This window comes from Amaranthus tricolor, chromosome 4 (assembly GCF_026212465.1).
Source record: "Amaranthus tricolor cultivar Red isolate AtriRed21 chromosome 4, ASM2621246v1, whole genome shotgun sequence".
Taxonomy (NCBI): Eukaryota; Viridiplantae; Streptophyta; class Magnoliopsida; order Caryophyllales; family Amaranthaceae; genus Amaranthus; species Amaranthus tricolor.
In genome coordinates this window covers 30,668,157-30,693,556 of record NC_080050.1, presented here as the reverse complement: position 1 = coordinate 30,693,556, position 25,400 = coordinate 30,668,157, and the positions used below count along the sequence as shown (strand labels likewise).

Here is a 25,400-nt window from a genome sequence, read left to right as displayed (position 1 = left end):
ATACTATGAGCAGCCGACATACACTCGATCAGCTCATATTTTGAGCAGCGGAAATATTTGATGACAATCAAAACATTCATATACATTATATATGAAACATCCCACAAGATATAAGGGAAAATAAATAGAAGGAATACTACAAATACAGCCCATACATTATTATCAAACTCATTTCTTGATAATATAAATAAAAAATAATTCCGATCCTTCCAAGTCATTTTCCCCAACCCAAAAAAAAGGAAAGAAGAAAGTAAAGAGACAAGAAAACCAACCAAATTTCCACAATATATCTTATGCGCGCAATTAAGCTGAATAGGCGCCACTCGTTTAGCTAGTCATTGTAGTATTGAATTGAAGCAAGCCATCATGCTATCAGCTATGTATCAGTCATTCAGTTGTATGCTATTGCTTTCAACTGAAGGAACGATGCAAGCCAAACACCATTTGTCGGTAGCAATCTTCTGCGGGAAATGAATCAAGATTGTATTAAAAATTGAAAAGCAATGTATGTATCTCAAAAAAAGAACACAATAAGCGTTAACCATCCATTCTTGATTGAGCCAAAGATTTATAATTTGTTACTTTGTTATCAAGGGTTAGTAGGAAATAACCTTATTGTTGTATGTATGACTCCCCCAACGAAGGAGGCATTTGACAATGGAATAATGACATGTATAAACAATTACATTAAGAAGATGACATTCATATAAGAGGGTTTAAAAGACAGTGATGGAGAAATCACCTTTTGTTTAAAAAGCGTGGCACGTAAAACAACCACTGAGGGAAGCCATCTGACGAGTTCTGAACGACATTGTACTACTTCCAGTTTTAGACACCTGAAGAGCCTGGTTAGTAAGTATGCTACTTCTCATATCCTGGGCTTTCTTTTGAGCAGATCTCAATTTCTTCAAAATCTTATCCATTGATGACGACCTTTTCTTTTCCAGCTTCATCTGCACTTACAAACAAGGGTGCGTAAAAAAGTGCATTCTCTTTCCCTCAAGTTCATTCATTAATCATCATTTTATATCGTAATTCATATGTCATGAATAACAGCGTTGAAAAATTAGCACAAGAGAAGGAAGCGAAAGAAAAAACCTCAAGTTTCCTTATGGCTGCCTCAGCTTTCGCCTTCTGCAGATTTTCCCATGCAGTGATTTTAGCTTCATCTCTCCTGGCCCTACAAACAGAATTGGTAGAAAAATTAGCTGACAATGTTGAAATTCATTTTTTTCACCTACAATTTTGATAACGTCATTTGCTAATTAAGCATCACTTACTTTGACAGGCTCTTTACAGTCTCAGACACTTCCCAAGCAGAAGAACGTGGCTCTACTGCTTTTAATTTCCACTCATCAACATCCTCCGATACTTTACTTGGATTGCGCCCTCTATATTTTTTTGACCATCGCGTCACAGTGACTCGTTCATCAACCTGCACATCTCTTATTTCTGGTTTTGAGGAACCAACACTTTGCACCTCCATAATTTGTAGATTGGAAGGGTTGGATTGGGAGAAATAAGACCTTCTAGGGGAGGAATGGCAGCTACCTTCAGGACTCATCTGGGTTGCCATGTCTCTCCTAGAAACAGTACGAGAGACAGTAGTGGCAGCATCCTTCACGTCATCAACTCTTTCATCTGCGTTCAATCACATTTTGTTCAACACATCAAATTTAGGAGCAGATAAAAAGAAACGAGACAACAACATTTAATAAAACAGGAAAGAAAGAGAAAGAGAAAGAAGCAAAGAGCTGAGGTGTGATCCAATCCTATTTTTTCAACAGCAGTTTAATGATAAACAAAGGTTGTTCATAACAGTTCAATGATAAACATGACAGCTTTCAGAGCTTCCACTTGATTCATTCCTCCGTTTTTTATTTGTCTGTTGCGGAATAAAGAATGGTACCTCTCACTCAGACCAAAAATGTATATATTCCCTCTATAAATCACCTCAAGAAAGGGGAAACTAGTAGCCATTTTACAAAAACTACGCTTTTACTTAAATGAACCAGAGAATATAAGACAATCCAGCTCCCGCCAAGAAACATTTTTTCTTATTTGCATCCCCCAACCTTGCCGCGTTCTTTGTATACTGCGGCACTCAAAGTGCTCCAAACCTTCAAAAGGCAGAAACAAATCTCTGAAACTCCTAAACTTGGCCGGCAATTGGAGAACCCCCTATTTATTTGGGTTTCTTGACCAATTGACCCAATTTGACTATTTTGCCCTATAGCTCTATCTTAATTTACTGTGATACCAAGGTTCAAAGTAGCTTATTTAATCTTGGGGTCAACCTTTCATTGCTAATCATTATGCAAAAGTACAAGTTAATGTGACAGGAAGGTAAAAATTGATGATCCTCATTGACTAGAGCCATCAATTTCAAATGCATTCATTTGAGAAATTAATTTCAAGAGTGATTGCCCAAATTTGTACCAAATAAAGTCTTTTAATTCCATGGTTCAGCAGCAGAGTCACTCTCAATCGATGAATAGTAGTAGGATTTCAGGGTAAAAATTTGCAAAGGCTCATTTAAAGAATGAATATAGTTGGATATCAAATCAGAACAATTATTATGTCTCAATATGACAAAAGTTTGGAGCTGGTGCAAAGGAAAACAAGTTTGGAAAACACAACCTATCAATATCAATACAGTAACAACATTCCATTTACCCCAATATAGTAATTGATAATTAAATAAAGCTCCAGCACGTATAGCTAATTCCAACTATTAAAAGATAGTAACAGAACAAAAGATGGCCAATTAAAGAGAAACATAAAATTTTCCGAATTGATAAGCATTTGTATTTGTAGCATTATATAATATCCAAAAACTGGACCCCAAAAATTATTTCTTTTTGTTTGCATTACTAAATTAAATTGAGTGGATTTCAATCCAATTTGTTTATATTTGTGCATTGGCAGTTTGTAACACGATCAGCGCACCATCATTACTAGATCCAAAACTTGAGAAACCGTTACCAGCTATGTTGCCACAAACAACTACTACAGCACAAAGCAAGAAACTGGAAACTCAAAAAATAATCCATTTTGATTAAGAGCAACTATCATACCTTGAGAGCTGGTCAGAGATGAATCTTGACAGACAAGATCAGTGCAACCATGCACACTCACAGAACGAGCAATACAAGGCTCTAAATTATTGGAAAAGCCTTTGCTTTCACTGCTCACACAAAAAGACCAACCTTCTGCCAGCATTCCTCCAGTTGAAAAAGGTGATCCTGCCATATGATTGCTAAAGTTGCCTCCCTCATACATAGGAGCTGCAGGCGAATACAGTGAATGGTACACAAGCCCTGGCGGCCCAAGCGGACCACTCTTTGACTTGGGCCGCCTCATTGGCTGTTGATGTGACGACGATGATGATGCTCTCCCACCTCCATCCCCTGACACTGGACTGAAAATCCACCGCTCCGCATCCTCCCATTTGGAAGGCAACCCCCTTCCATTATTAGTCAAGGGCAGCAATGCAGCACCACTTTGCCTTCTATTAGTACCATTTGAAGGCAATGGAACTCTCTCTGAGCTCCATCCTTTCGCAATACCGACACTCCCATGGCGATAATTAGGCGTTCCAGGGCTCGGAAAATTCCCAGATTTTCGAGGTGTAACTGCACAACCTGAAACTTTCTTCATCACTCCACCAAACTTAGGTGATGAATTCACCACATTCACAGCAACACCAGATGAGTTATTAAGATCTAATGAAGCCGGTCTTCGCCGGTCTAACTTTTTAATAAAAGCATCAGATCTAGATCTTCTTTCCTGGCATTCTGAAGAATAATGTTATTCAGCCAACTACTGAAATAGTGAAAAATTCAATTATTAACGAGATGAAAAGACCTTTTAGACACTACCTTTAAGAGCTTGTGAAAAGGAGCTTCTGGCAGAATCTAAGGTTTCAATTTCATGATCAAGATGACAGTACTGATGTACTAATTTCTTGTCTTCTTCCCGGTGATTTTTGCATAAAAAACGCAATAATTGGAGAATTCAAAATGAGTAAATAACGGAAACAAAAGGCTGAATATTTTGAAATGTAAGCAATGAGTAGGAGTGTAGGACTAATACCTTTAACTTTTTCAACTTTTTCGCTGACGAACCTACAGTTATTGTTTTTGTTGCTTAGTACTTGTTGATTTAGATCTGGACCACTACCTCCTACACTCAATCGCTGTTGAAATTGTAAAACACATCAAATTAAACACAAATTTAGTATAATAATTGAAACGAAAAAACAAAGAACAATGCAAAAATGAAATTGAAATAACACAGCAAATCAAGCACAAAAACAGTAAGATTATTGAGACTAAAAACGGAAGAACAATGCAATAATGAAACTGAAAAAAAAAAATCAAATCAATTACAAAAAAATAGTATCATTATTGTCAGTAAAATTGACGAACAATGCAAAAATGAAATTCTAAAACCACATCAAATCAAGCACAAAAAGATTATAATAACTAAAAATACAAACAAAAAATGATCGATTCATGCAAAAAAGAAACCGAAACCTGAGAAACTTCGGAAGTAAACGAATCATGATCTTGAGCATCAGAAGCGAAAGAAGAACGATCTACACTCACAGAAGCCGATGAAAAAAGACTACTAAACTGAGACTCAAAATTCAAAATCACAGAGTCAGGACTTTTATCTCGACCAAGACTTCGACTACCTCTAATAGAGGTTCTAAGTTCCGCCATTGACGGTGAAAGTAAGCTCAAATGCACATGATAGTTGAAGAAAGAGAAGTATTTAAATGGCAATGGCGTGATGAAAGGAAGAAAAAAGTGGGACTGAATGAATTATTAATCGGGTGGGTCGTGGGTCAAATAAAATGATGTTGAATATCTAAGCATCAAGAAGGGATGTTTAAATAAATTGATCAGACCTTAATAAAAAAAAATGATGGTTACAGTTAAACAACTGGTAAATAAAATTAAAATCTCGTCTTTTATAGATGTCGGCCTTTTGCAGGATTAATGGAGTTTTTCATTGTTTTGAGTATTTGACTAATCACTACCTTACATTGACCATCCTTCATTATTACTTTTAGGCCCGGATCTGGGCCCGTGTTGGACCCGGATTTGGGCCCGGACCTACCATCTTTTTTCATGCAATGACATGGAGTAATTTACGGTTGTTATTCAAAGTGGGATTGTTGGAAGATTCTATGTGGTTGCTAGAGCCTATAGGTATTTATTCGGGTTGATTTTAGGATAGGTATTTTGTGTCGATTCTATATGCGTTGTGAAAACATTAATTTTTAAAAAATTGTAAATTCATTTTTAAGTCAGGGTAAATCGAATTCGATTATGAGGTCGGATGTATATCGGGTATATTTTGATACCTCTTGTTGGCTTGGTTTTCTTATCAATTGTCATTTTGTTATTGTTATAAGTCCGCTTATCCACTATTATTATTTTATTTGTTTTTTGCAAGTTTGTAAATATATATATTCAATTTTAAATATTTTAAATAGTATTTAATTAAAAATTATAAAAGTTTGATGTTCATAAAAGTTATGTGGAAATGAATCAAATAAGATCCTATTTAATTATGTTTAAGTTTATAGATTAACAAAAAAATGTGACTTGAGTATTGAAAAAATGGTACATACTCTAACTAAAACACAATCTAATTCATGTTATTATTGTAACTTATTCCTTTTTATCTTCCAAAGTGTCATTAAATTTATGGAATAAATTAGAAGAAATAGTGTGAATGTGATTTGTATCTATAACAAAAATATAGCAAACTCATAATACAAATAGATATAAAACAGGTAAGACTTGTAACGTGTAATATCTTCCACAGCACTTAATATGCGGGCCAATAATTTGATGGGATGTTTCTTAGAAATATTTTTTTATTTTAGTCTAATATATTTAATTTGTTTTATTATTATTTTGGTCATAACTTATTGTATTTCCATTCACATATTTAAGTTTTAACTAATATTTTAATATCATTTATATATTTTTCTTACCATCTTTTTTTTTAGTTTTCAGGATAAATTTAATAGGACATATTATCAAGTGTATAAATTTAGTTTCTAGGCTCTAGCATTTCATGTAGTGTAAGTTACATTACATGTATAGTCAATACAATACCTATGATTAAGGAGATAATGAAGCTAATTTACAATAATGTCACAAACTATTTGAGATATATTTTCTACCATATTTACAAGACATTTAAAAAATTGTACTATTTGATATGGTCAATATTCACCAAAAAATATTGTAAACAATATATTCTGACATATTTAATAAATTTTATCATGTTAAATGAGATTTTATTATTATATCATGGCACCATCATTTGTCAAGGGTAACTCTAGTGAGATAAATGAGTTTCTTTTACAAATTACAACAAAGATAAATCCACTATACAAGGGTTTTGTAAAAAATAAAAAATTGAGATAACTATTATAACCTCTAAATATATAAAAGTTAATAAAGTATAAATAAGAAAAGAAATAGGGATAAAATAAACATAATATAGTCATTTTTTTTTCAAAAATAGTAATGTAACAAGTAAATTTTAAACGGTTAAATAAGAAAAATATAACAAGTATAATGAATAGTGTATTACTTTAGTCTTCACAACAATGATACTACTACCTTTGACTTCTATTAGTTGTTACACTAGCATAGTAAATTAGTAACTAATATTTATAAAGCAATATTATTTTTCTTCCTATTCTTTAAGAGAACATAGTTAAGTGATATTTCATTCTAGTTTTGAAATGTTTGCTACATTACGGTTATTGATATTATTCATCGTTCAAGTTTATTATATATATTACAGCTAATGTGCAATAAAAAATACAGTCAAGTAGGAATTTATTTAAATCGTCTAATCGTATATTTTCATGATATTATCTTATTATAATTTTTAAAAATCTATAGTTTAATATATAAATAATCAAAATAACAAATTAAATTATGTAAAAAGTTAAATATATCAATTATAATGAAACAGAGAAAGTATTTAATTAATATACACTCCTTACGTCCCTCACAATTTGACTCATTTTAACTTTAAATAGTTTCATTAATTTTATCTTATTTTCATACTCTATTTGAACATGGATATTATCACTCTCTTTTAATCACATCAGCATATTTTAAATTTAAATTTTATTCAATGCATGTATATTTCACGCAATTTAACCTCTGTGTTCGTCTAATACCAAAACTTAGCAGAAATGTCACATTTGTGGCAAATCCGTTGAGTCAGAATTGTATTTTCATTATAAAATAATTTTTTTGAATAGAACTAAAAATATTAAAGGATAAATATTACATTAGATCTGATGACTTAAAAACAACTAGTGTAACAACTTATACAAACACCAAGATCCATTATTATAAATAAAAATTCTATTAAATTGTAACGGCCCGGTTTAAGTGACCCGGAATATCATGTGAGAACATGAATCCGGCTCACAAACGGACGCAAGAAAACTCATTCTTACTCGGATCGTCAACGTTCCACCGGTAAAGGAATATGGTCCACAAGGTAAACAGTGTCAAACAACAAAACAAATCAGCGGAAGTCTTTACTTACAACTCGAGAGCCCACCGGCCTCTAGACAAATTAAAAGTTGTACGTGATAAAAGAGAACATCATAAATTTCGATTACATAAACTGAATTATTTAGTCTCATTGCAAAGTAAGTCTAGACTTGGTTGATATGGGTTCTAAGCTGAATCCTCACTCCAGCCCCCAGCCTGCATTTAACCTGCTGTACGTCGTATGATAACACGTAGCAGGTTCCAAAGAACAACCAATACACGTCAGAGACATCATACATATACTAAAACGGATTGAATACAAGCATTGTGTTTACCCTAGCATGCAAAGGCTCTAATCTGTAATCATTGTTCATTATTTCCAACCTTGTAACGTTGCCCGACATGTGCGGGTCGTTCAAGTCATATTTCCAATTATTTCCAACCTTGTAACGTTGCCCGACATGTGCGGGTCGTACAAGTCATATTTCCATTTGTTTCCAACCTTGTAACGTTGCCCGACATGTGCGGGTCGTACAAGTCATATTTCCATTTATTTGGTGGAATACACTTAGGAGAGCTAATCCCAAGGCAACCACCTACCTAAGACGTTGCCCGTCCTGTTCGGGTCGCCAAAGGCTAAGTATGCATACCCCCATGGTGATCATAAAGATCCCTGAATGCCATGGGAAAAATAGTTGATAATTTCCAATTTATTTGTTAACCCTATTGGGTATCATATCCATAAATTCTCAATTTCCACACAACCATTTCATATTATTTGAGGTGTCTAATCCTTATGTGATTACAATGCCTTGATTAGGAAATAAACAACATCACTTGCACAACCAAGTAAACAGTATGGTCTAAGCGTGTACCTTTAAGCACAGCAAATCCAACCGACGTTTAAGCACGACAAGAATTTCACCCTCTTATGAATCGAGGTCCTAATTAACAAACACACAAAACAACCACGTTTAAATAACGGGTTTACACAACAATCCACTCCATACTACTAAAATATCACAAAGACTTGATAATTTCAAATGTTTTCATCCAATTCATGATCGCTCCAAAATACCTATTCTGACCAGAAACTTTTATGGCCAAATTGGACAGTTTAGAAAATTCAAATTAAAAATCCGACTTCACCGCTGCGTCCGGAACGCATCAATTATCTTGGGTACCAAATTTCATAATTTCTAGCATTCGATTACTATTTTTAATTATTTTAAGCGTTTTACGAGTTTTAAAAACGCATCGGTTAAATAAAACCGCAACGAAACACACCCGATACTCGGATCGGGGCGCCACTACCGAGGCAGCAGCTGCTGTCCGAAAATTCCCGCTGCTTAAATTATTTTTATTATATTTATATATATATATAAATATATTTTTTTTTTTTTCTATTTAAATTATCTAACCCTTTTTTTTTAAATCCTCATATCAAATTATACCTAACAAAAACCAAATTTACCTTTTACTAAATTAAAACAAATAAAACCAAGTCTCATATACCACTATCCACTTGATATTTCCACACATGTAACAATACATAAAATCCCATCAACCATCCAAACCATCATCAAAAACACAAAACTAACAATTTAAAATATATTCATCCACAAGATTCTTCAAAAGCAATTAAAGTTTCATAACCCATGACAATTAAATTAAATACTTGATTCTCTTATCAAATTAAAATTTTGTAGAGAATCATATATTATCATTTTTGAGTCAAACACATATATAAGGACAAATCCTTTAAACAAATCAATTTTGTTAAAGGATTTATAAACTCATGGCTACCTACAATACTTATCCCATACACTTAAAATTTCTTCTAACAACCAACATCTTGCTAGAGAAATATAAGCCATAAACTAAATACATTTTTTTTTTTAAACCTTGAATAAACTTTATTAAAGAATATAAAACAAAAAAAAAATTGTGCATAACAGAGATATGATTTAATCCTTCTAACAAATTAATTTTATCAAAGAATTATAAAAGAAAACTTATGTAAAATACTCAATCCTCCTAATAAGTCATAGGATTTCATCATATTGAAAGAAATATTATATAATCTCATACTAGAATTTCTTGTAAATAAAATTTATAATTAACAACTCAACTTACTTACCCCTTGGATTTGAAGATTGAATTGAACAAATTTTTTTTTTTACTAAGGCTGCCGAAAACCAAGCACCAAAGGGAAAAATTTTCTGAATTTTCTTTGAGAGTGTGAGGTAAAGTGAGGAATGTGAAGAAGACCATTGATGCTTAGGATTAAATAAAGAGTTTAAGGGCCAATTAACACTCCTAATTACACCATTATGAGAGGAGTTACAAAAACTCCTCCCATGCTCCAACCGGCAGCCCCCCCCTTCACATTCCCACTTCTATTTTTTTTTTTAAATATAACTAATTAATTGAGTAATTATGGTGTTATTATCACAATCAAAACAAAACGTCATGCGATAAAACTCGTTACCGTTAAAGTTAACCTACTCTGTTTTGCGTATAATTAATTATATAAAATAATATAATTTAATATTACTTATTTATTTCATATTGTTATATTTTATTTTATTATATATTATATTATTTTTAAACCCGATAAATTACGGGGTGTTACATAAATTTAGTTCAAAAATAAAAAATCAAAGAATTCACATTATTTTCTTTAAGAGTAAGACACTTTGCATCAATTTTTATTTGGAAAAAGAAGGAATTTATAATTTTTTTTACTCTTTTTTGTATGAGACCGTTTCACTACAAGACGAATCAGTTAATTACTTATAATTAAATCAACCTATTTTTCTAATTGAATACTTTATGATTACAGGTCATCACTTTAAAATTATACATAATTTCTTTAAATTATAAAAAATATAGCTTCCTATTATAATTTATCACCTTAATATTATGAGTCATCTAGCACAAATAAATGTTTTATAAAAATAAAATTTTATCTCATTTAGAGAAAAATATTAATTTTCAAAAAAAGTATTATTAATTTCATTACCATAATCCATTATCTAGTGCAAATTTAGGAATGGACTAATCCCATTCCCACCTATACCTTTTATCTTCCCCTTGAATTTAGCTTTCTCCTGCCCAGAAGATATTCTGGAATGAAATGAGCAGAATCAGAAGATAAACCCAACTCTTCTTCTTCTTGTTCTACTCGAAAATGTCAATAATTAGCACCATAAATCATATTCCTAATTCTAGAACTTTCCTCTTTTCGTCGCTTTCAATCTTATCTCTTCCTTCCTCTTATCTTCACCAGACCCAGCAAAACCCATATCCGCAACAGCGTCGTTATTGTTGCGCCGCCATTAAAACTGGTAGTCAAGAACCTTACAGTCCTGATTTGTTAAAGAAGCCGGACATCTCTCAACAGTCTTCTGAAAGTAGTGATGAAGATGATTCTGAGAAATTTGAAAGGGTAGTTGGGGATGTAGATAAATGGATTGATTGGGAAGACCAGATTTTAGAAGATACTGTTCCTCTTGTGGGTTTTGTTAGAATGATTCTTCATTCTGGAAAGTAAGCTTCATTGATTCTTTGTTTTTTCTATTAAATTTGATAATTGTTCTGAATTCTGGGTATTTTTTGATTGTGATAGATATCAAAGTGGAGATAGATTGTCTGCTGAGCATGAGAGAACAATTCTGGAGAGATTGCTTCCTTACCATCCTGAATATGAAAAGAAAATTGGATGTGGAGTTGATTACATCACTGTAATTCTCTATCTCTTAACTTCATATTCTATCTGAAAGTTTTTTGGATTCTGAATTATCATTTTGTAATCTTTAGCTTTGCTACAATTGTTCAATTACTGGGTTTTCTTTTAGGGTTTACCCTTGATGCTGGATTTTCTGAATTATCATTTTGCAATCGTTTAGCTGTACTTTCAGTTGATGGGTTTTCTTTTTAGTATCCCTCCCCCCCCCCCCCCCCTTTCCCTCTCTTTATTCCAGATTAAGGTGAATCACTTTCTGAAAGAGGGGAAGGGGAAAAGTAGGAAAGAATTTGGAGAAACAATTAGAGAACCCTGTACTACATCTGCTTTATGGGTATGAGTTGCCACCTTACTTCCCTCTCCATACCCTTGATCATAGTTTTCTTTGAGTGGGATACACTCGTATGATGATGATGTACTAGTGCATCTACTCTTACAATCTGTGTTTTTGATTTGGGACACAGGTTTAGTCTAGCTTTAAAGTATTTTGTAATTTTACTATCCTATTACTCAATCTTTTGACATTAAGTCTCTGACATTAGTGTTATACAATCTTATTACTCAATTACATTGACTTACTTTCCGGAAAGTTGAAATAATAAAGAACTAATATAAGTTTGGGAGGACGGTATCTTTGCGATTGAGTATGAATCATGTTCTAAACATATTTTTAGGTCTTGTAAGTTGTAACTTCAGTGCAATTCTAATTTAAGTTGAGTTTAGTTTTAACAAGTTTAATTCAAGTTTAATATGTTCAGCTCAACTAGTACGAGTCTTGTCAATCACGCTGACTTTTCTCTAATCAATAACTTCTTATATGTGACGTCGGTTTCTTTATACTTACACTATGTTTGGATAGCAAATTATGAGAGAAAAGGAAGGGACGGAAAGGGATGGAAAAGAAGGGAAAGGAATAGGAGTGAAAGAGAAGGAAAAGACTGAAATTTTATTTTCCTTCCAAATCTTTCCTCGTATGAAGGGATTTGGATGTTAACAAAATGGAGGGACTTAATCTCTCCAAATTTCTTCCCTCCAAATCCTTTCCCTCCCTTTTTGCTATTCAAACAAGCATCCCTCTAAATTATTTCCTTTCTTTTCTCTCCATTTTCGTCCATCCCAACAAGGCCTTAGTCTTTATGCACTAAGTTTACTTTAGTTTTATTAAGTCAACAATTTTAGTTCAGCCCTAATAAATTAAAGTTAGTCCATATCTAATAATTTGAGTTTAGCTCAGCCCTAATAAGTCCTGGAGAATATGTACTTCAGCATGGGATAATTAAAATCATGAAAATTATCAAACCTGTCTGATAACTTTTGTGGAGAAATTACAACCTGACAGACATTGAATGAATACTTACCAGTCGAACCAGACCCCTGCGCTTATTCCATATTATTGTAATTTTAGCTAACCTTTAGGGGTGTTTGGTATGAGAACATAAATTGTAATGGAAAGGAAAATGATAAAGAGGGGTAAGGGTAAAGGTTGTACTTATATGTTATTTGGTATAACAATATAAGGAAAACGCTTACTTAGCTTGATCATAGTAACACCAACAAGAGTAGTAGTAGAAAGGAATACAACACCGACATAAAGGGAATTTATTACGTGACATAAATGGGTAGTTACAGAATAAGGGTATTCATTACCCTTAAGAAAGGGATTGAGTTAACCTAATATTATACCAAATAGAAAATGTGGAGTAATGGTAATTAAATTCCTTACTTGGTATTAAAAGTTTGTACCAAACAGCCGCTTAGATTCTAAACATAGCCATTCACACTGGAAAATCCCATGCTTTGAAAAATTACTTATGCTTCTTTCTTCAATTAGATCTTGCTTCCATTTACCAACAAGAAAGGTACAAGGTTTTGAGCTCGAAATGTATATTGGAAGCTAACTCATAGTTACTCTAGAAATATTCATCAAACTAATATTTGTGATATCTCCAGTTTATTCTGTGACAACTAAGGAAATATCTCCTGGTCATTGTGTTAAGTAGAACTAAGTGTAGTGGTCTCTAGGGGCGAATGAGGGGTTCAGTATTTAGCTAAACAACAACGTACTTTTAGAGTCTTTGTCACTAGCTTAACAAAACCACCAAAATTAATGTGTACTAGAGCCTTATTTGTGTCTTACATCAAAATTTCTGCAAATGAAAAGAAAGCAGCACAGGTTCTATCCTAATTTAACTTGGTAAACTAGCTGAGTTGTAGAGGAAGGGAACTACATGACACAACTATAATTAGGATTAAAATAGAAACTATTAACAAAAAAGTTTTATATATTAATATAACTAAGAGTATCCCATGCCAAAAGCTACGGACCAACAATGTGTAAAATGATGTCACCCCCTTGAATGATTAGCAAGCTAGGTTCCATATCCTTTTTATCTCCAAAACGACCTTCCAACAAGGTTACGATTATATCTGAAAATAGCAAAACCTTTCTAGTATGACACGTCTTAGTAGTGGCCTTTTTGCTGCCTTATTTTCCTTGGTTTACTTCGCGTTGTGTATCTGTTAGCTTTGTATGAGCGAATGTGTGATCCTAATTACCCTCATGTATCAATTAGCTTTGGATGGATTTTTCTGTTTCTCCATGGATGAAGTTAAGGACACTAATTAAGTTTATGGAGACTGTATAGGGTAATGGATAGTGAAATTTGCAATGTTTAAGTTTGTACCAATTTGCATCATCATTTTTACCATTTGTAACAATTTACACGATTGTTGTTACTATTTGTAAATTATCTTTGCAATGTGATTTTAGGCCTACTAGAGGGTCGAAGTTTTAGGCCTACTAGAGGGTCGAAGTTGAACATCATTTTAATCTAGTGCAAAATCTTGGATATGAGCAGTTGCGAAGCGACTTTTGCGGTCAATAATGATGGTTTGTGGTTGTTTTGTTCCGGTCGTAGTTAGCTCAAAAACTTCACAATACCTTGTTGATACTGCAAAATATCGCCCGACTCACCTTATCGCGACCACACCGTAAATGTTTTTTTGAGCTTATTCACGATTGGAATATAGGTCATGACTTCCGCAAAATCATCCACATTGATTGCAAAAGCTGTCGTGCCACAGTTATCGCAATCGCGACCAAAATCATGTTTTGCACTATCAGATACGGTGATACATGTATTATTTGTACTATGGTAGAGGCAGTTTGGACTTTGGAGTTGGCTGTGCTATTCAACTTTTAAATTAGTTGTGGAATGAGAAATATTTTATTTGCGTTTGCAATTTCTTGACTATTTTGTTTCAGCTTTTTGAACTATTTGTTCTATTCAATTTTAGTGCTGTTGGTGTATTCTAGCAATGTAGATGGCATTCCATGTTTGAACTAAACATATTATTTAAATATAAACTCTATTCCTAGGTTGAATCAAGTGTGGGGTTCTCATTCCGTACCTGCTTTGTAAAATTTATTCTATTCTAATATTCTGAACTAAAAGACCTGTCGACCCTTCAAAAATTTCTTGAGGGCAATCCTGGTTTAGCGTTTATTGATGGTCTTAGGACTGAGATACTTCTTCTGAGTACTGAAATTCATGTGAACTATTGGTCAGATGCATTATAACATAATTCGCTAGTTAATTCGTTGGTTGAATTAGCGATTCGCTCAAAATGACTATAAAATAGCCTAAAATCGACCATAATTCGTTTTTTTATTCGCAATGAGATTAGTGAATCATGTGACGGTGGTCTGATGTCTTTAATCAAGTTTCTCATCATTTTTGACTCTTTTGTTCAATATATTTAGTCCATGTTGTACTTTTAAGAATTGAGTACTCTTCTGATTTCTCTATGGCTTTCTGCTTTTGGATGTTCATTCGCTCTTTTGATTTTCAGATCGGATATCATCCTCAATTCCAAGATTCTCGATGTATGTTCATTGTTCGCAAGGATGGTGAACTTGTTGATTTTTCATACTGGAAGTGCATCAAGGGGCTCATTAGGAAAAATTACCCACTTTATGCCGATAGTTTTATCCTCAAGCATTTTCGACGGCGTAAACGATATGAATGAAGCTGGTAATAGAATTTGGCATTTTACTAGCTACTTAATGATTTTGTTCTTTTTGTCATTTTTTTCGTTGTATTGTTTTGCACCTGACCAGTATAACATAATTCGTTGGTTGATTTGCTTTTTGAATTCGCGATTCGCTCAAAATGACCCTAAAATAGCCCAAAATTGACCTTAATTCGCTTTTTTTTATTTGCAATTCGCAAGAAAATTAATGAGTCATGTGATAATATTTGAACAATGTGCAGGAGTACAACTGAGGATCCCGAGGTTAAAAGAGGCATTGCACCCAGCAGTACCAATAAACAACGTTCTTATTTTGGTGGGAGCTTTCGAAGGCTTAGTCAGATCAGAAATGTGCAGGAGCTGCTGAAAGCAACTAGGTACAAACGGCGTACCGTTTTGTTATTAGTTGACTTCATTTGTTGGTTATAATAGTAGATTTCTGGCCTATACATCCCCCATCCATAACCATCGACATTGTCGACTTGGGGCCTCACTCCTCGTCTCTTGTTGTAGAAAATTACACTAGATCCCGAATGATGCCATTGTTTTCTGTTTCATATTTTTTTTCTCGTATGTGTAGTATTTGTTATGTGTTAGAAAACGACAACTACTAGTACCGGTGCCGATACCAACATTTAGGAATTCGTAAACTGAATCAGTGGTTCAGTTGGTCTCTCCTTTGAAGGGAGAGTAGGTATGATCTTCAATAGCTTTATGATAATGTAATGTAATGGAGTAATGAACTTGATGAGCACCGCATATTATAAGTTATCTTTTAAGCATTTGTTGATCAAGATTCTAAGAGAAAGAAGAAAAAGGCTAGTCGTGGGTCCTGAAAATTTTGACTCGCAAATTTAAATTCGAATCTGGGTCTTCCTTATGAAAGTGGATTTGGACCAGGTCTACTGTATACCTGATCCAGATTCGACCTGTTGCCATAGACTCATGCCTGGAGATTGTGAAGAGGTTCATGAATCATGATTGCTTAATAATCGACTATTACGATGAACACTCAAAAATTCCGATTCTTGAGGCCATCTTTTGTCATAGTTTTGCATGCATAAACATGTATTCTTTCGCATTGTTTAGGCCTCGACTATTCGTAAACTCTGCTGCAACTACGCAAATGTTAGGATATGGCTTAACTTTGATTATGTAGAAAAGTATAAGGGCATAAAGAAAGGAAAATTGTTACCAAATAAGAAAATTAGACATTTGATGTGAATATATTAAAAGAGGAAATGAAACATAAAATTGTGTAAATAAGAATATTGCACTACCACCCATATGTGGCACAATATTAAGAAATTGGTAGAGACTACTAAATTGTGTGGATAGAAATATATGTGAGGAAAAAATGCGAGAAGATAGGTGTATACAATTTTAAAAGGGTATTACTAAATATTATTATATTCCTCATTGCATCGTCACCTTTTTTGACCATTATATACTTCTTATACAATGTATGGATAGAGACTGAGATTTAAGCATGTGTTTAAAAAACTACGTAAGAAAAGCAAATGAGAATATCTAATGGAAACAAAGACTAACATTTCTTAATAATTGTGCATTATGTGAGTAATGGCATATGATAAGTTACTCACCGTCCACCCTTCCTCAAATTATGAGAACTTTCTTTCTTGGTTGTCTTACCCATTATGTTACATTTATTATCTTCCGTTTCTTTAAATTTGCATCATATAACTTAAAAAATTAATATATATTTTAGTCATATAATGCAAATTTAAAGAGATAGATGAAAATTTTCTTTATTCCTCGAAGTATATTATTTAGAGAATCGACACAATTATCAAGCAATAGTTTAGTTTTTATAGAAAAAAAATAGAACTTTAGTAAACATAAGGAAATAAAAGTAGAAGTATTTGTTCATATCTAACAATTTCTTCTAGAACTCATCCATATTCCATAAGCTCAACCCTTCTCTTTATTTTATAAGCATAAGCACGAGGAAAGTGTCAGCCCATAGCCTAAAAATAATGGACCTAAAAAATAAAAAAAATTGGTCAAATTTGACCGTAATCCGAACTTGACATTTGGTCTCTTTTTTAATTTTGTGAGGAACTCAAAATTCCATATACTTTCATTCAAATTTTTATTTAGAGTTTATTTTCTTTCTAGTCTTAGAGCTACTATATTAATCCTATTTAATAACAAAGTTATTAGATAAACAAAAAAAATTATTTCTTTAATAAATTTTAGTGATAGCAAATTTTTTTAAAAAAATCCTTAACCAACCTCAAACAAAGAGGGACTCAATTGAAAAACATTCCGAATCAAGACAATTTGAATCAAAATATCCGATACAAAATCGTCTAGCCATTTCAACAAGTCTAGTCTAAAGATCATCATTATTAACATCATCATCAACATACTAGTATAGTAGTACGTATGCCTCTGCAATATGCACGGATGTATAAGTGTGTAGATATATATAAAGAAAATACAATAATTCATATAAATTAATGTTAACAATGTGATTGTGAGAAATTTAAAAGTGAAGATATTAAAAATTTACAATTATTTAAATCAATCGAAAACAATTAAAAGAACATCTTATTTAGATGTCTGATTTTTCTTTTTTTTTTTATTTTTATTTTAAGTGGTAGAAAATGATAGGATGTAAAAATAACTTATCAAATAATCAATATTTACCAAATCTTGTAAATCTATGGGGTAAAAATCTCAATAATTGCCACTTGTAATTTTCCAATCTTTTTAATAGATAGTATTAGCAAATCTCATAAACCCACTGGCAAAACTCTTAATAAATACTATTTGTAATTTTTCAATCTTTTTAATAGATAGTATTAGTAAATCTCATAAATTCAAATGGCAAAACTCATTAATAAATACCATTTGTAATTTTTTAATTTTTTTTATAGATATTATGAATAGGTGGAGTATAATCTCAAGATAACTACTAGTAGTCCTTTATGAGATATAGTAGTTTGAGCAATCCTCTTCGATGATGTAAAAGTAAGATATTTATGAATTATGATATTTGTTTGGGATATTTTGATAGTAGAAATAAAAATCAAGAGCAATATAAACAACTGTCATATACAATAGATGACACAGAACTAACACGTGTAAAAGTGTTGCCAACTGGTTTGCTCTTTTTGTACCAATTCTCTTCTCTCCCCCATTTCCCTTCCAAGTTCATCCTCTCTTTCTCCTTCCAATTTCTTCTCTTTCGCTATTTTTTCTTCAAATCAATCTGCTTTAACCTTTCATGGCGGATACTTCCGTTAGTTCACAATCATATGAAGTTACTGGACCCGATCTTTCTTCTTTTCTTCAACAGGATCATGAAATTTGCAGCCTAGTATGTATATTGTATTCCTTCCTTCAATTATTCATTCTTATTGTCGATTTTTTTATCATGCGAATTTTTCTTTGATTTATTTCATGGATGCGATTATTTCTTAGAATTTAAAGTTTGTTTTGTCTAGTGCTGTTTTTTCTGGGTTTTTTTCGCTCAAATGAAGAGTATTCTCGTGTTTGCCAAGCTTTTTTGTTTCTGAGTAAATTTGATTACTGACATACTGTTATTGTATTCCTTTCTTCGATTATTCATTCTTATAATCCAAAAATCTAATGAAGGATGATGAAATTTGCAGTCTGGCATGTATATTGTATTCCTTCCTTCAATTATTATTCTTATTGTCGATTTTTCTATCATGTGAATTTTTCTTTGATTTATTTCATGGATGCGATTATTTCTTAGAATTTTAAGTTTGTTTTGTTAAGTGCTGTTTTTCTGGGTTTTTTCGCTCAAATGAAGAGTATTCTCGTGTTTGCCAAGCTTTTTTGTTTCTGAGTAAATTTGATTACTGACTTACTGTTATTGTATTCCTTCCTTCTATTATTCATTCTTATAATCCAAAAATCAAATGACGGATGATGAAATTTGCAGTCTGGCATGTATATTGTTATTCCTTCCTTCAATTATTCATTCTTATTGTCGATTTTTTTTAAGTCATGAGAATATGTTTTTTGGTTTATTTCATGGATGCGATTATTCCTTGTGATTTTAAGTTTCTTGTGTTAAGTACTGTTTTTCTGGGTTTTTTTCCTCTCAAATGTAGAATATCATCTTGTTTTGCCAAGCTTTTTTGTTTCTGAGTAATTCTGTTTACCGACATATTGTTATTGTCTTGTCAGAGATCATGTATACCTTGAATTTATTTGTGAACAGTGAAATAACAAGCACTATCACCGAAACCTTAATTCCAATTGAACTGTATGAACTAAGTAAAATCAACATGAGATATGTTGGTAATAATCTTTATAAGGCATGAATCTACTGTTAAAATTAATTTCAATGATCATCTATGTATATTTGCTTCAGTCATTACTTCCTATTTGTTGTCATATATTCTTGCAATATCAATTCTTGGTGTTTCTTTTACTCATAATATGGATAATATCCATGTAATTTTGGGTGTACCTCTTCCTTATCTACCCTCCTGGAAGTTATAATCTTTTACTTCTGAATTTTTGCGCATGAATACACCAATATAAACAATCATTTTTAGTCTGTGTTTAACCAGTTCAAGACCCTTTCTTATGTTTCATTTCGAATGTAATCTTACAGCCTTATAGGTTATTTCTATCCGGCCTCTTGACAAACGCATTTTAGCTACCTGCAATACTTCTTTACAAAACTCTTCCAAAAACATAATCCAACATTCTAATCTTTAGTGAACCCATATAGTGATCCTGCGCTAATTTTCTTTTTAGCCTTAGTGGCATATCTTGGTCGCATGATATCCAATCTAATTGAAAATCTTTATTAGAGCCACCTACACTAAATCTTATGGTTTACATCTTAATCAATTATATTTGTTCGTGTGAAAAATTGATTTTAAGATACTTGAAATATTCACTTTGAAGGAGCTCGTTCTAACAACACTCCAACTATGATCATTCGTGCCAAATATACATTTCATTACCCAAGGGGCTCCCTCCTAGGGTGGAGTTTGGGAGAGTCGGATGTTCACAACCCTATCTTTGTAAATGATAAAACTAACAAAGAGATTATTTCTGGTTGACCCATGGTAGCAAAAGTCATGTGCAATTTCACATAAATAAGAAGTGCACACATTTAACGAGTCATTCGAGTCATTCGTGCCAAATTATAGAAGTGTATAATTGTTCAACTCATTTGTGAAGGATTAGTAGATGATATGGAACATGATTAATCAATTAAGCGGTAAGGTGCATTACTTGATGTGGCTGGTTTAGGTGGAGAAAGTCATACATGGGTAAAACTCTTATCTTGTGAAGTTTCTATGCACTGTGTAGATGAGTTAGTTGTAAATTACTGAAGGTCACGATTTCACATAGCATTCTCTCACTCCTCCACTCCCGTCCCCCGCCCCCAAAAACAAAACACAGAAAGAATGCAAGTATATTGGGGTTTGGTAATTAGATACGTGTGGCTCAACATTTGCTCTTATGTTTCTTCCTTATCTTCCACTCTTATTTTTGGATGCTCAAGTTAGTAAGTTACTAATGTGGTGGCTAGAAAGAGTAGGTTCATATCTGCTATGCATAGGGTAATATTATTAACGAAGCTCTAAAGAATTTTTCTTATAATTTATACTACTAATTTCTAATGCCAGGAATTCTTGGAAAAGGAATATATGTCTACTGAATGGACTGATGAAAAGCATAGTTTATTTCTGAAGTCTATTGAAACTTCATTTGTACATCAACTTTATAGATCAATAAATTCCAGTGGTTTGCACTCACAGTCACAGAGTAAACTTTCTTCACACATGAGATCATCCAAGCATAAAACATCTCGTGCAGCTGATCAGGTTTGGCTGCAGTTTGTTCTTTTTTTTTTGGTTCAAAAGAGTTGGTATGGAAATGCATAATGCACAAACGTATCCTCAATCAATAGTTAGTGCCCTCATCAAATGTTTTGTTGATTTAAAAAGAGAAAAAGGAGAAAGTCAAATGTTTTACATGTATTTCTGGAATGTTGTTTGGTGTGTAAACCTTGGGTATGTGGACATAATGTGCATGATGCTATGCCTTGGCCGTCACATGACCTATGGTTTCTTTTGTGTCATCGCCTTTTTTTCAAACATGTAGCTGCACCCTTCTACCTAGCCACAGCTTTTGTGGTTTATATTCACGCCAGTCCCACTAGCTTTTTTTCTTCCTTTTAAGTTTAAAGTCTGACAACATGATTGCTGGCAGAGAATGAAATTAGAAAGAGGTGAGCCGCCCCCTCCGAAACCAGGAAAATCTTGCATCATGTTGCAGAATCCATGGAATCATCATTTTAAAAGCAAAGACGATCTACCTATTCCAGCAAGTTCTTCGTTTGGGAGTGAGCCAATGAGCTTTGTGCATACATTGTCAAATACATCAGACAATTTTCGTCTTTGTCAAACTACCAGAGACTCGAGCATTGAAGGTAACTTCTCACAGCTTCTAAAACTGTCACATCTGAGCAAGACTCTTCCTGTTTATGTAGTAAATCTTTGGAAGAGATCACAAAGATCATTGATGTCTGATTGCTTTTTGATACAGACAATTGGCTTGGAGGGATATGATATATCCTTACATAGAAGTTCAATCTATTGCATGCTATGCTGCCATGCTGATGCACTAGTTCATATGGCAAAACTGAATGTGGACGGTTCGGATGGCTATTTCGTGAATAATGATTCTGTACCTCTGGCCCACTTAATAGGTTACGTTTGACTTCAGTGGTTAAAGCTTCTATACTTGACCATAGATTTTAAATATTTTTCTTTATGAAAATAGTGCTGTTTATATTTCATTTTAAGACATATTTTCCTTCAAAATGTCATTTTATAAACTTTTGAGTATGACTATGACATCATGATGTTATTACTAATGGTCAAAGGCTCATAGCCAGCAAGATTTAACCACTAGTCAATCGTGCTTTATTGTCTAGCATGGAGTATAACATTAGGATTGTGTACGTTTGTTTATTATTTCGGTGGTTAGGTTAGGTATTATTGGTTTTTCTGTCAATGTGTGGCTACTAGTCTTTCAGTGGCACAGTGCTGAAGTTACAACCTGCGGTTTCGTCTTATACGTAAATAACTTAATTGCATCAGGAAAGATATCTTTGGACAGATAGTGGAGGATTATGTTTATTATAAAGTTTATATAAATGGCTAAACTGGAGCTTGTGTTTTTAGTTTACCAAAGTGATAGTTGTTTAGGGTAGAGGCTAATTCTGAGGTATGTTCGTACAGCAATTAAAATCACTTGAGGAGTAAAACATTAAGCAACTTACTCTCTTAGTTTTTGAGTGACTAAAGATGGGAGATGTGGTAATACCATTTTAAAAGCTCCCCCCAGTACCTTACCTATTTTGCTGTTTTTATATTAATAATTATTAGAGATAAGCTTTTAATTATATTGTCCGGTTTAGTTCAGGAAAGGTTGGATAGGGTAATAGTCTTTGTGTTCACAAAGATGGATTCATGTCTGCAAACTGAATTCGGGTGAACAGTAGGTCAGATCTCGGCAGAAAATTGGGGAGTTTCCGGTCTATTTTGCACAACTTTTATGATGTGTTCATTACCCTTTACTTTGCTGGTAGCTTGTACATGGTAATTTGAATGCTTTTTGACAGTGGCATTAGATTGGTCCAATATCTATTAACACATTATTGTTGCAATATCTATCTCATTATTGTTACATGTTAAACGAATTGCAACGATAATTTTTGAACCAAGAGTCTTGCTATTCCATGTGACGTCTATCTAATTTTCTATGAAACACATATATGTGCATCGATATTGAACCTTATCTGGACCATGTTGATCTTTGCAGAACACTCCGGCCAGAATTTTGATGAAGAAGATGATGATGAGACGTTATGCTGCATGCACACAACTAAACGGATGAAGATAGTTGAAGCAGCGTCCAAAAACCAGGAGTAAAGAGCTCGGTGTTGTATTGCTAGCTAAAACTGAGCTCACTTCCTGGTTGTTCAATACGTGGAATTTCTTTTCTCGGACATTCTTCAGTGAATGTGAGGTTTGTGAATGATATACGTGCAATCAGCATGACTGAATCTGACTAGCTGGTGCTATCTATTCATTGATTAGTTCATTTTGTAATCTCTTATGGTGATGATTCTTATATCGAGAAATAGTAGAAAATATTAGATCAAGTGCTCTTTAGTCTGTAGTTATACCGAGGTCTATTAGTTATGTAGTAAAACTAGCCGATGGTGCTTAGTATTGTTATTAGTGACACCTGATTATATAGCCGTTTCTGGGTTTCATGATCTGTGGTCGTTATGTAGCCTGTTTTTTTGTACAAATTAAGCTCATATGTTTATGGGTAGCTGAGATTGATGGGAATCAGTTAGTTTGCTTTGTATATATCTAGACTCTGGTAGTGGTTGTCGTTGGTCATGGAACCATTTTTGGCATATGATGGCGCCCACATCCTGTTTCCTAGAGTAGTGCTTGTCGTTGGTCATGGAACCATTTTCGGCATATGATGGCGCCCACATCCTGTTTCCTTACAGTCTTTTCGCATCCGTTTGATTCCTCATCTGAGAATGGGCTTGATCACGTCCCATATGAGAGTTTGCACTGTGACAGCTTCTAGTGGACAGTACAATACCATGATTTCTTAAGTGTTTAATCAAGTTCTTGAGCTATACTTTTGTACGCATGAATATGTCTAGATCATTGGACACTGGACAGTTCTTGCGTTGGCAGTAGGCTAAACAAATATATGATCTTTGTCGGGATTCGTATGTTCTTGTGGTGTTGGATTTTAATCTATCTTTGCCCCCATGTCTTGTTGAAGTTTAAATAATTCGACGGTTTCTTTGAGAGATCGTCTCTAATTGGACCGGTCCATTATATATTATTTAAAATATTATAAGTATGCATCAAGAGTGATGTAAGTAAACATTTAAAATATTAAAAGTAGACATTAAGGATATGGTAAGTAAGCATTAAGGATTGTAGGCATTAAGAATACAGTAAGTAGACATTAGTCTTCAATGGGCTGGGCTTGAGATACGTCTCTTAAGAGACTATAAATAATTTCCTCATTTTCTCATTTTTGTCTAAATTGATTCACAATTTTGTATAGTGGATATAAATAATTTTTTTTGAAAGTGATTAAAATATTTTAATCATAGTGTAATAATTATATAATTAAAATTATTTTTTTAAGGATAAATTATGATAGATAATAATTTTTTCAACTTTTTCTCAATAATAATATAACAATTGATTAACTATTTATTGACGCTAACTTTGAGGTGAGTTTTTCACTAACATAAATAAACTGTTAGCAACTTATACTTATAGCCTATAAGTATAAGTTATAGGTAATTTGATTTTTTAAAACAATTAAAATAAATATCTCAACTCTCATCCATATTCACCGGTGCAGCATTCCATTACCTCCTCCCCTACGCTAAATATAAAATGATCATATACAATGAAAATATGATAGCATATATTTTTTAAGTGATAACATACTATAAAGTTTAATGGGATGAACACTTTATTAAAGATTACAATCATTCGAGCTTAATTTAAAATCACAATAATGATCATTGTTTAAAAAAAAGGTGCAACTAAGAAAAACTAACTTAAATAGAAATATATGTATTTATAGAAATAAAAGGAGTAAAATGATAAGTAAGATAACAACTACACGTAGGCATAATATCAGCTGATATAGGCATAAATCTCTCGTGATCTGAACTCATACATCCCACGCCAACACTAAATACTAAATTATAATGAAATGCAAATTATACAGAACAAATTACCTAATTAAAAATAAAAATAGGATTATTTGCAAAGAAACACCTTTTAAAACCCCTTTTTTGTAAAGAAACACCTTTTATAATTTTTTTTTGTAAACAAACATCTTTTAAGAGACTTTTTTTTAAAAAAAACACCTTAAATCAATTTCCGGTGACTTTTGTCAACTTTCCAGCGTTGACAATGCCATTTGTCAACTTTCCGGCGTTGACTTTTATTTTTATTTTTATTTTTATTTTTATTTTTATTATT

General features: G+C 32.9%; 3 protein-coding genes across 4 annotated transcripts; 2 read left to right on the top strand and 1 right to left on the bottom strand.

Annotated features, from left to right (window-relative positions):
- Positions 1-19: 19 nt before the first annotated feature.
- LOC130810999 (uncharacterized) lies at positions 20-5,116 on the bottom strand. The gene is made up of 8 exons (XM_057677125.1): positions 4,539-5,116; positions 4,096-4,198; positions 3,882-3,971; positions 3,078-3,797; positions 1,281-1,641; positions 1,099-1,180; positions 743-953; positions 20-461 (listed from the first exon to the last, which is right to left on the bottom strand). Exons 1-7 carry the CDS (start codon positions 4,725-4,727, stop codon positions 750-752), a joined length of 1,749 nt encoding a protein of 582 aa, XP_057533108.1. The 5' UTR covers positions 4,728-5,116; the 3' UTR covers positions 20-461; positions 743-749.
- Positions 5,117-10,563: 5,447 nt separating this feature from the next.
- LOC130811511 (protein DCL, chloroplastic) lies at positions 10,564-16,109 on the top strand. The gene is made up of 4 exons (XM_057677835.1): positions 10,564-11,099; positions 11,179-11,293; positions 15,148-15,329; positions 15,570-16,109. The coding sequence occupies exons 1-3, from the start codon at positions 10,741-10,743 to the stop codon at positions 15,322-15,324; spliced, it is 651 nt and encodes a 216-aa protein (XP_057533818.1). The 5' UTR covers positions 10,564-10,740; the 3' UTR covers positions 15,325-15,329; positions 15,570-16,109.
- Positions 16,110-18,417: 2,308 nt separating this feature from the next.
- Positions 18,418-23,714, top strand: LOC130811510 (cold-regulated protein 27-like). Of its 2 annotated transcripts, XR_009041189.1 has the most exons (5): positions 18,418-18,673; positions 20,976-21,173; positions 21,562-21,781; positions 21,898-22,060; positions 23,179-23,714. XR_009041189.1 is itself a non-coding variant. In XM_057677834.1 (4 exons), exons 1-4 carry the CDS (start codon positions 18,581-18,583, stop codon positions 23,286-23,288), a joined length of 621 nt encoding a protein of 206 aa, XP_057533817.1. In that variant the 5' UTR covers positions 18,419-18,580; the 3' UTR covers positions 23,289-23,714. The 2 variants fall into 2 exon arrangements, 1 of the variants encoding a protein (XP_057533817.1); XM_057677834.1 differs by lacking the exon at positions 21,898-22,060 and having other exon boundaries at positions 18,419-18,673.
- The last annotated feature ends 1,686 nt before the right edge of the window (positions 23,715-25,400 follow it).